The sequence below is a fragment of the Dipodomys spectabilis genome, unplaced genomic scaffold, assembly GCF_019054845.1.
Source record: "Dipodomys spectabilis isolate Male_0828 unplaced genomic scaffold, ASM1905484v1 ptg000004l, whole genome shotgun sequence".
Lineage (NCBI taxonomy): Eukaryota > Metazoa > Chordata > Mammalia > Rodentia > Heteromyidae > Dipodomys > Dipodomys spectabilis.
The window spans coordinates 3,148,835-3,159,680 of record NW_024870681.1 but is presented as its reverse complement, the minus strand read 5'-3'; the positions used below and the strand labels follow the sequence as shown (position 1 = coordinate 3,159,680).

The 10,846-nt window shown below is 49.2% G+C and overlaps 1 protein-coding gene across 2 annotated transcripts in view; it reads left to right on the top strand.

Moving 5' to 3' along the window:
- Positions 1–1,024: 1,024 nt before the first annotated feature.
- The window catches only part of Ksr1 (kinase suppressor of ras 1), a 156,013-nt gene continuing 146,191 nt past the window's right edge, over positions 1,025–10,846 (top strand). For both annotated transcript variants that reach the window (XM_042693767.1, XM_042693775.1), the window contains exon 1: positions 1,025–1,441. In XM_042693767.1, the coding sequence (XP_042549701.1) occupies positions 1,223–1,441 (219 nt within the window). In that variant the 5' untranslated portion in view covers positions 1,025–1,222. The remainder of the gene's footprint in view (positions 1,442–10,846) is intronic.

Below are 10,846 nucleotides of genomic sequence, written 5' to 3'. Positions count from 1 at the left end.
ACATTCAATGAGCTCAAAAGGAAAATTCAGTAGGGAGAAATTTCTTCTGGTTGGCAGATGTTGGACATATAAGAGAGTTTGTAAGAAGACTACAGTCTTAAGTCTATAAGAAGACTTTTGATCAGAAACATGGTTTTAAACTTTGCCAGTTAACAGAATGCACGAAGTGGCCTGATGGGAGAAGAGGTAATGCTTTGTGTGGGCTTGAATGCTGGGGTTAGAAGGCACAAATACAGGCTTGTAGTATTGCTGCCATTATCCCTGACTGCTTGGGTTCACGGTCTTATTCAGGAAACCAGAGCTTAGAAAGGAACACTTGCTAACATTGGTCCAGCGACTTATGTGCACCAGTAATCAATCTAAGTGCTACAGATACATAAACGCGTTCCTTATACCAAGCTTTGAGTGGGGTGAGAGGGGAAACACACCTTCAGAGAACCACCACTTGCCCAAGGTAACTCTCCAGCTAGTGCTGGAGTCAGAATTTGAACTCAGGCTTTTTTTTTTTTTTTTTTAGCTTGCTTGCTTGGCGCTCTGCCATTTCAGCCACGCCACCAGCCCGGCATTTTGCTAGAAAAAATTCTTTCAGACCCTTCCCAGTACACGGCAGCCCCTAAATCCACAAATACATGGAACCGCCACAATCCGCATTTTCCAGGGCTAAGCGGACACTGAAACGCGGGTCTGTGCCCCGCCCCATCCGGGGGTCGCGGGAAGGCCGGGGACGTGTGTGTATGTGTAGGGTGGGGTGGAGATGGGAAGAGGGAGAGGAGGCACCCCAGCCTTTCAGTACCGGGGGAAGGAGCCAGCGCCCGGCAGCCCCTCCCAATAGGGCAGGTGCCCGGGAGCTGGGCCGAGGCGGAGCGCGCGGGCGGGGCCCCGAGGGCGCGGGCCAGGCGGCAGGTGCGCGGCGCGGACTACAAGTCCCAGCATGCCTCGCGGCACCGCTCGGGTCCCGGCAGCAGCTTAAAGGCTCGGGGAGCCGCAGCCGTCGGGTCCGCCGCGGCTTTCGCTTTGCCGCCGCGGCTGGGCGGCGGGAACAGCGGACTCGGCGGCCGGCTCGGGAGAGCATCCCTGCTTCGGCAGCGCCGAGGGGCCCACCTCATCCAGCCCCTTCCCGGCGCAGGGTGTGTGTGTGTGCGTGTGGGGGGGCTTCCCTGTCGAGGCGCCCGTGTCCCCCCGGGCTCCCTGCCTCGGCCCCCTGCGGCCCCGATGCCGAGGCATGGATAGAGCGGCGCTGCGCGCGGCGGCGGCGGCGGCGGCGGCGGCGATGGGGGAGAAGAAGGAGGGCGGCGGCGGGGGCGCCGCGGCCGGCCGGGCGCTGCAGCAGTGCGGCCAGCTCCAGAAGCTCATCGACATCTCCATCGGCAGCCTGCGCGGGCTGCGCACCAAATGCGCCGTGTCCAACGACCTCACCCAGCAGGAGATCCGGACCCTGGAGGTAAGGGGCCGCGCGCGCCTGGGCCCGGGACCCCGCTGGGCCTGGGGAGCCCCCCTGCCCGCGTCCCCCGGCGCTTTCCTTCCTGAGGCGCATCCTGGAGCCCGGGGGGCTCCTTCCTGGAAGCGGTCGCCCTTTCCACTGCTAGCCGGTGCGCGGGGGGCGGGGGGGGGATTCGAGACTAGCTCTCTCACCTTGGGCCGGATTTGGGGAAGGGGGGGCAGGAAGGCCTGGGGACCCCCCCCTTGTGAGGGGCGGGGCGGGCTGCGCGCGAACACTCCCCTCTCCCCCACCCCCCATCAGCCCTATTCCCCTCTCCCGCACCCTGTCTCATTGCCAGGGTCCGTGAGACTTCTGGCCCCACTGAGTCACGCGCAGGACTTCCCCCCCCCCCCCCCCCCGAGGGCTGGAGCTCAGGAGCCTGGGCTGGGGTGTCTGCGTTAGAAGCGCAGGCTTCCTCTCACACGCTGCCCTGCTTTCCGTCGTGTCCCTCGTCCTTTTCTCTCTCCTCCAGGTCTCCAATGCCCCTTTTCCAAAAGAAAGTGCCGAAATTGCATTTTTTTTTGCTCTTCAGGCATTGGGTGCTTTTCCTTTCGCGGTGGCACAACCGGTTCACTGCTCAAAATGTAATTACCAACTGACTCTCCCCAAACCATTGAGTGTTTGGTTTGGAAAGATTATGCTGGGGGGAAAGGAGCCTTTGGTGGGAAGAAGACACTGCTTCAGGGGTTCTGTGGTTGAGACAGCTTGGAGGGTAAAGGAGAAACAAGATAGGGGGCCCTCCTACTCTCACAAATTATAGCTGGGAAATGCAGTATTAGAAGGACCTAGAAAAATCAGGCAGAATGGATGTTGGGTTCTCAGAACCCAATGGAGGGGAACTAGTGCATTCCCAACTTGCTTTTTTTTTTTTTTTTCCATCCAAGGATTGGGAGGCCTCTGACATTTTGGGGACTAGTTATTAACTAATAACGGCACTGTCCTGAAGAAGAACCTCTCATCGCCTTACATTAGCTGCGCCTGGGCCCCTGTGAGACTGGAGATGTTTTGTTTTATTAGATCCTCAGTCCACACACACACCCCTCCACCCCATTGCTAATTGCCTTTGCCAGCTGTCATAAGGCCAGCCAGTGATGGCGGTAATTATTATATCAGGCCTCTTTCCTTGCACACTGCGAGTCCAAATCCTTGGTTTGATCCAAAATGCTCAGGGTGACTCCTTGGTTTTATTTTCTTAAAAAAAATCTACAAAAGCCAGAGAGAGTGAAAGAATCCAGCCAATGCTGACTGTTATTGCTTTTTATTGCAGTTACTATAGCAAATGACTGACCGGGGCTTTGCTTAAAAAACAAATCAACAAGGCTCCACCAGGCCTTTGCTTAAAAAATAGATCAACAAAGCTTCTCCCTCTTTCTTGGGGGGCCTTTCTGCATGTGGACTTCTTGAACACAGCTGAGTGTGTTTGCCCAGCAAAGTTCAGTTTTAAAGCTGACACAATAGGGGGCCTGTGTGACTTAGTTCCGGGAGGGAGGGCTCCTTGTCCTGCACTCTGTGTCTGGTTGGACTGCTGTGTTGTTGGGCTGAGAGGATGTTCTCTGTGTTGGTCTCTGTGGATCATCCCTGTGCCCCTCTGCAGGGCTCCTGGCTCCCAGGGTGGATATAGGAGAATGAACGATTTACTTTCATCCTCTGTAGATGGCTTTTTGTCCTCCTGGTTCGCTGACCTCCAAAGTTGCACATTTTGACAAAGGTGTGGCATCATGACACCTCAGTGTCCAGCTGACTAGGCCTCTGAGCTGGTTGCTCAGTGACCTCCCTGCTGAGTGTGTTTGGATAGTCATCTTGGTGATTAGCAGCAAGAATGAGATCTATGTCTGTTCTCTGTTCTTTATACTCTGCTGTGGGTTCAGGGTCACCCTGCTCCCTGAAAAGACAGGAATTTAGACTGTTGGCGATAGTTCTGTAGGGCTGCAGCTGTGTACTTTGAGGAAATCCCTTCATCCTGGAGGCCTCAGTCTCATCTCCAAAACAAGGAGGTTGGAGGGCATCTCCAAGGGTTCTTCAGTGTTGTGTTTAGTAGATTAGCAAAGGATGCTCAGTTGGGTTAAATTGGACATCTGCGTAAGCTGTTGTACATATGCTTGTTTAAGAACAGTTCTATAAAATCCAGGGGCTGGGAATGTGGCTTAGTGGTAGAGTGCTTGCCTAGCATGCATGAAGCCCAGAGTTTAATTCCTCAGTAGCACATCAACAGAAAAAGCCAGAAGTGGCATTGTGGCTCAAGTGGTAGAGTACTAGCCTTGAGCAATAAAAAAAGAAGCTCAAGGACAGTGCCCAGGCCCTGAGTTCAAGCCCCAGGACTGGAAAAAAAAAATTCAGATTAACTGGACAGATAATGTTGGAGATACATTTATTGCTGCAAGAATCTCAATAGTGTGAACACTGTGGTGAACAGGAAGTCCACAGCTTTGAAAATGGCCCCTGATTCTTTCTGGGTGACCTTGTGCCAGTCCCAGGCCTTCTCTTGAGCTTCTCTGTCTGAAAAATCAGAATGGACAGAATTACCCCAGCAGTGCTTCTTTGAGCTGAGCCTGTCAGTACGCTTGTAAACTTCTCTATTGAGGGCTCCATGGCATTCATGCCCAGGGCACCTTTAGGAGAAGAGACTAATAATGCAGCTGGCTCTGATTTTCTAGAGGTGGATGACACAGGCCAGGAAGCCATCCCAGCAGCATGTGGAGAGGCCAGTTGGGCCAGTGTCACTGTCCACTCGGCCTCCTTTCCTGTTCTGCAGGCTCCTCTTGTATACCAAACTGGCCCCCAGTGGCTGTGCTTGCAACATTGGATTGCTGGTTTTCGAAGAAGGATCTGGCCAGAGGGTTTGGCTTCTGCAACTATATGAGACTTCTGGAATATATCAGAACCTTAAGGAACCCAGTCCATTCTGGCTTTCCTTAGATGAGCACTTGGTGGGAGCAGCAGCATGTGAAATGTCCCTGGAAGACTGTGACCAGGGAGTAGGCTGCTGCTTTTCAAGATCCAAGGTTGTGACATGAAGGCATCCGTGTTTTAGACTACCCAGGGACAGCACTGCTGTGTGGAGTGGACCTGCTTGGGTTGAAAAGGGTGGATTTTATGAGGTTTAATGTTTTATTCCTTACTTGCCTGGCAGTATGCTGACCTCCTCACGTTTCCTTGAGACTCACTGATCATTACACACACTATGTTTTCTGTGTGTATATCCGGACTTGAACTCAGGGTCTTGCACTCACCCTTAGCTTTTGCACTCTACTACTTGAGCCACACCTTCACTTTTGGGTTTTTGCTCGTTAATTGGAGATAAATTCTCACAGGACCCTTCTACCTAGACTGGCTTTGACCCAAGATCCTCAGATCCTAATCTTCTGAGTCGCTGGGATTGTAGGCATCAGTTATCAGTACCTGGCCACAAGCATATTTTTGTTCTTAGAATGGAAAGGAAGGGAGATAGCCAAACTCTCTGTAGAGGGAAGTTGCTCTTCATCATGGTAGACCCAATACACTGTCTCCACGAGGCCCTCCTCGGGTCTGAGAATTCTACCAGGCAAGTGAGGGTGTTCTTTGTGTCCAGCTGTGCTCTACCTTGGCTTACCTCTCAGCTGGGTCTGGTCTAAGCCAGTTTATTCCTTCATTGTCTGTGTGTCTAGCTTTGTCCAGTGCTAGGGCGACATGTGCAAAAGCTGATGCTCAATTTTCCATACTGAGCATTTGGGGGTACATTGTCACCAGCTTAATAGCACCTTTGAGAAACAGGCTGTGCCCATTTAGACTCCCTACCGTGGGCCTGGGAAGGTCCCCCAACGACTTTGCTTATGAGGCCTTGCTAGGTAGGTAACATTGTACAGCTGTAGTGATAACACTCTGACCTTGGTCCATTCCCTGAGAAGTGGCCCTGGAGTGTAAGGTAACTAGGGAGGCCCTGCTGTTCCTGGGACAGTGGTGTGAGTGGGGAGATTGATCCTCATCGGAGCCCTGTTATGTGAGGTCCTGGGCTCTCCCTGGACCCCTAGAACTGCTATTATGTGAGGTCCTGGGCTCTCCCTGGACCCCTAGAACTGCTGGGAGAGTCCTCAGGTTAGGTTTCCAAGGCATTGTGGACACATGTTTACTCACTACTGATGTGTATGTGGCTGCCTTGAGTGTCCTCTCCTGGATTTGAGGGGCATTTTCGACTGAAAGGGGGACAGATAGGCAGATAAGCAGCAGGACTTCCAGTACCTGGGCTAGCAGAGAGAGTTTAGGAACGTGTCCTGCTTTGGGAATCCATGGAGTTGTTGGCCAGTCCCAACTTCCTGATCCCATGGGAAATGGTCCTAGAGTCTTAGTAATTTTCCCAAGATACATATCTTGATGGGACTGAGACCTAAAGTTGGTTTTCCTTTTCTGATGCAGCTCTGTTCTCTTAAGTGCAACATCTCTCTGCCTCAGTTTTAACCCTGTGCTTGAGTGATTCAATCATTCCTAGAGGGATGCAGAGTGAGGCCCTGTCCTTTTGGTACCCAGTTTAACTTTGGCAACATTTTCCGTGAACGGCCCTATTTCCCGAGTGTTGCTCAGAAGTCTGTGGTTTCCAGAGGCTGGGAGCCAGGCAAGGGCTGGTGCAGGAGATAGGCCTCTTCATATCTGCAGCCCAGGATGGGGCGGTGCTTAGAGCCTGGTTTGCTGCCTGGGGACAGTGACTGAGATACCTCCTTACCCCCAGGGCTATTTCTACACCCAGACACTTGGGTTGGCTCAGAATCCTGGAAAATGGCATTCTGCATTGGAAGTCTTCCAGTCCTGCGCTGATGGCTATGGTCTGGAGAGAGATCATGCCAAGGTGCCAGCCTGTGGTGACAGTGTTTGTAGTAGTATGGAGAGGGAGCAAGATCTGGCTGGGTCTCTAAGCTGTGTTTTGAAAATGGATGTCCTTTGAAACAGGATGGCTGAAGTTCCCAGCCCTGCCGTTTTTGTGCCAGTACCGGGGCTTGAACTCAAGGTCTGGGTGCTGTCCCTGAGCTTTTTCCACTTAAGGTTGGTATTCTATCACTTGAACCACAGCTCCATTTTCATCTTTTGTCTGGTTAATTGGAGACAAGAGTCCTGAGGACTTTCTTACCCTGTTGGCTTTGAACTGTGATCTTCTGATCTCAGTTTCCTGAGTAGCTGGGATTACAGACGTGAGCTACTGGGCCAGCTGAAGTCCCTTTTTACATTCAGTTCAAAGGTGCATAGGTGTGTCTGGGGTTGTGGAGTGGCCTTTGCAGAGAGAGAGAGGGGAGGGAGAGGGAGGGCGCCCATACAGAATGAGAACATTCTTGGTCATGCTCCTTGTGAAGCTCTCACAAGGTTCTTGGCACATTCTGCCTCATTGAACACTTAACAAACGCCCTGCAGGGGTTCTATCCCCATTTTGAAGAGGAGGAAATTGTACCTCAAAGGGATGGAGAGAGTCTGAGTTAGTAAGTAGTTGAACCTGGGTTGACTGGTCTGGAAGAACCTGGTCAAGGTCACAATTTCTGACGACAAGGAAATGACCTGGAGACGTATGATAGCTCAATTCCAGATGACTAGGCTCACCAGAGGCCACCTTATGCTGTACCGCCTGTGTATGAGTTTAGGCATGGGACTGCTTCTCTTCTACACAGGCCCAGTACATCCTCAAATACTGGGCAGTAAGCAAATGGTGATGCAACTGGCCCTGGGCTGGTTTCATTCTGAGAAATGAGAAGCTGCCTAGAGATCAACTTACTCGTAATTTTTTTAATGGCCACCTGCCTATTCTTTCTAAACAATTCTTCAGATTAGAAATCTATTCTTTAACTTGCCACTTTTAATTGAAATGCTTAAATACATATTGATGACGTGCTCTTTTAAAAAGGAAACTGTCAGGTTGGATAACAACAAAAATCACCCATAAACCACTTCTTGGGGTTAGTTCCTGTGAACATTGTGCTGAATAGTCTTCCAACCTTTTTATTCTCTGAATTTGCAAAGAGATGTTTGTGTGTATGTGCATATGTGCATGTGTGTGAACATAATATACCTGTCCCCCTCCCCATCAGGAATGCCATGATTTAGGAAATGATACATTAATTTCTTTTTTTATGATAACTTATTTATTGTCATAAAGTAAAATGATACATTAACTTCTTTGCCACTGCATTCTGTGTGTGTGTGTGTGTGTGTGTGTATGTATGTGTGTGTGTGCACGCAAGTGTTGGTGTGTTGATATTGGTGCTTGAATTCAGAGCCTTGTGCTCTATCTAGCTTAACTTTCTCGCTGAAGGCTTGTTTTCTAATACTTGAGCCACAGCTTCACTTCTGGCTTTTTGCTGGTTATTTGGAGATGAAACTTTTCTGCCTGGGCTGGCTTCAATTCATGATCTTCAGATTTCAGCTTCCTGAATAGCTAGGATTATAGGTGTAACCCGTTGGTTCCTGGCTTGCTACTGCATCTGTATCCATGTTGAAGTCCAGGGGCTTAAACAAGAGACAGAACAAGGCCATGGCTGATGCGTTGGGATATGTGTCAGAAAATGTCAGTCAAGGGGCTGGGAAGGTGCCTCAGTGGTAGAGTATTTGTCTCACATGCATGAGGCCCTGGGTTTGATTCCTCAGCACCACATAAACAGAAAAAGCTGGAAGTGGTGCTGTGGCTCAAGTGGTAGAGCACTAGCCTTGAGCTGAAGAGCTCAGAGACAGTGCTCAGGCCCAAAGTTCAGGCCCCATGACTGACAAAAAAAAAAAAAAAAAAAGGTCAGTAATGGTTTCTTCCCTTTTTTATTTTATTTTTTCTGGGCATAGGTGCTGTCCCGCAGCTCTTTAGCTCGAGGCTAGTGCTCTCCCACTTGAGCCATAACGCCACTTCTGGTTTTCTGGTGGTTTATTGGAGATAAGAGTCTCACGAACTTTTCCTGCCTGGGCTGGCTTTGAACGGTGATCCACCTGAGTAGCTAGGATTACAGGCGTGAACCACTGGTATCCGGCTGGTTTTTTCCTTTATTTATTTATTTTTTGGCATCTGTCCCTGGTTCTTGAACTCAGGCCCTATGTACTGCCCCTGACTCATTGACTTTCCTGCCCAGGTTGGCTTTAAGCTGTGATCCTTAGATCTCAGCCTTCAAAGTAGCTAGGATTAGAGGTATGAGCCACTAGTGCCCAGCTGGGTAGTAGTTATGTAGTTGTTTGTGTCTGGAGGTCTGCATTAGATGTCACACATTGTGGGTTCAGTTTTGAGGCTGCCTGCAGTGCAGGGACATCTCCTGGGACCTTTTCTGGTTCTAAGGCAGCAGAGGGAGGACTGGACTCAAGAGCTCACTGTGTCCAGAGACTGGTCACCTTTGGACAGTACACAGTCAGATGGTTGTGGATTCCTGAGGGCTGCAGAAAGTCCTATCCAGTCAACTCATCTTGTAGATGAGGAGACTGAACACTTCGAGGGAGAAGTGACTTGCCAGGAATCCCTGTGGGGAAAATTAACAGAGTGGTTAATACAGAGTCCTGGGCTGAAAATCAGATTTGAAGACCCACTCAGTTGAGTGTACTGTCACTATAACACATTATAATTATTATTGTGCCAGATTCTGGTACTTGAACTCAGGGTCTGGGCATGGTTCCTGAGTTTTTTTTGCTCAAGACTAATGCTCTACTATTGAGCCACAGCTCCACTTCTAGCTTTTTGATGGTTAATTTGTGGTAAGAGTCTCATAGACCTTCCTGCCTGGGCTGGCTTCAAATCAAGATCCTCAAATCTCAGCCTCCTGAGTAGCTAAGATTACAGACATGAGTCACCAGTGGGTGGCTTCTATGAAAGTACTTTGAACCTGGTCTGCTGATGAAGATTGGGAAGCAGGTGGAGCAGCAGCTTACCTGTGATGATGGGGTCTCTGCCTCAGGAATGTTTCAAGAGGAAGCATGTAGATTTGTCTTCCTTTCTCCATTCAGTGTATCCTAGACCTTGAGGGTTGGGCAGATTCTTGGAGCACTGTATGGAGTGTCATGTGGTATGCCAGGCTCAACAAGAATAGACTATCTTGACTCTGACCCTGCATACTTTCAGGGGCTTCTCATTCTTCTACTTTCTACTCCTCCAAGACCTGGTGTTTGTCTTAAAATCTCATGTCAATTTTGATTTCTTTATCCCATCCATTGCTGGTTTTGCAGTCAAGATTCTGTTACAGGTTCTTTCCAGTTGCTTCCAGAGAGTGTTTTTATCTTGTCTTTGTTTCCATTTTGACCTTTTCTTTGATTCTACTACCCAGGTGGAGATGCAGAGGGCTGTTTTGGGAATAACTGTTGAGATAAAATTATTTATTCATAGGCGGTATTGTTTCTCATCTGCATTGAGAAAAGTTTCAATCTATACTGCCAGCATCCCCTCAGATCATTTAAAATATTTATTTATTTATTCATTCAAAATGGGGCCTGAACTCTGGGCCTGGGCGCTGTCCCTCAGCTCTTCAGCTCAAGGCTAGTGCTCTACCACTTGAGCCACAGCGCCACTTCCAGCTTCTTTTTTCTGCTTATGTGGTTCTGAGGAATGGAACCCAAGGCCTTATGCATGCAAGGCAAGCACTCTACCACTGAGCCATCTTCCCAGCCCCAAACCTATGTATTTTAAAGATAATTATTGTAAAGGTGATGTACAGAAGGGTAATAGATACATAAGTCAGGTAAAGAGGGTGTTTCTTTTTGGTCAATGTTACCCTTACCTCGCTGTCCCATTTTTTTCCCCTCTCAACAAACCTATGCATTTTGTTATTTTGTATTTTTTGTCAGTCCTTGGGCTTGAATTCAGGGCTTGGACACTGTCCCTGATCTTCTTTTTTAACTCAAGGCTAGTATTCTACCACTTGAGCCACAGTGCCATTTCTGGCCTTTTTGTTTATGTGGTACTGAGGGATTGAATCCAGAGCTTCATGCATGCTAGGCAAACAATCTACCACTAAGTCATATTGCCATCCCCAAACCTATGCATTTTAACATCTGTGTTTTTAGTGTCCTGGCATTGAAGGGCGACTGTTGTTTTAACTGGGCAGATTGCCTTTCCAAATAACAAATCAAAGCCATCATATTTGCTTTCTGTTTTTCTCCCCCTTGCATTTTTCTACCCTCAGAATTTACAAGAATGAGCTAATTCTTGTTTTTAAAAAAAATTTTTTTTTTTGGTTGGTCATGGGGCCTGAACTCTGGGCCTAGGCGCTGTCCCTCAGCTCTTCAGCTCAAGGCTAGCGTACTACCACTTGGAGCCACAACACCACTTCCAGCCTTTTCTGTTTATGTGGTGCTGAGGAATCGAACCCAGGGCCTTATGAATGTGAGGCAAGCACTCTACCACCGAGCTACCTTCCCAGCCCTTGTTTTTAAAATTCTTATAAAAAAGAGAAT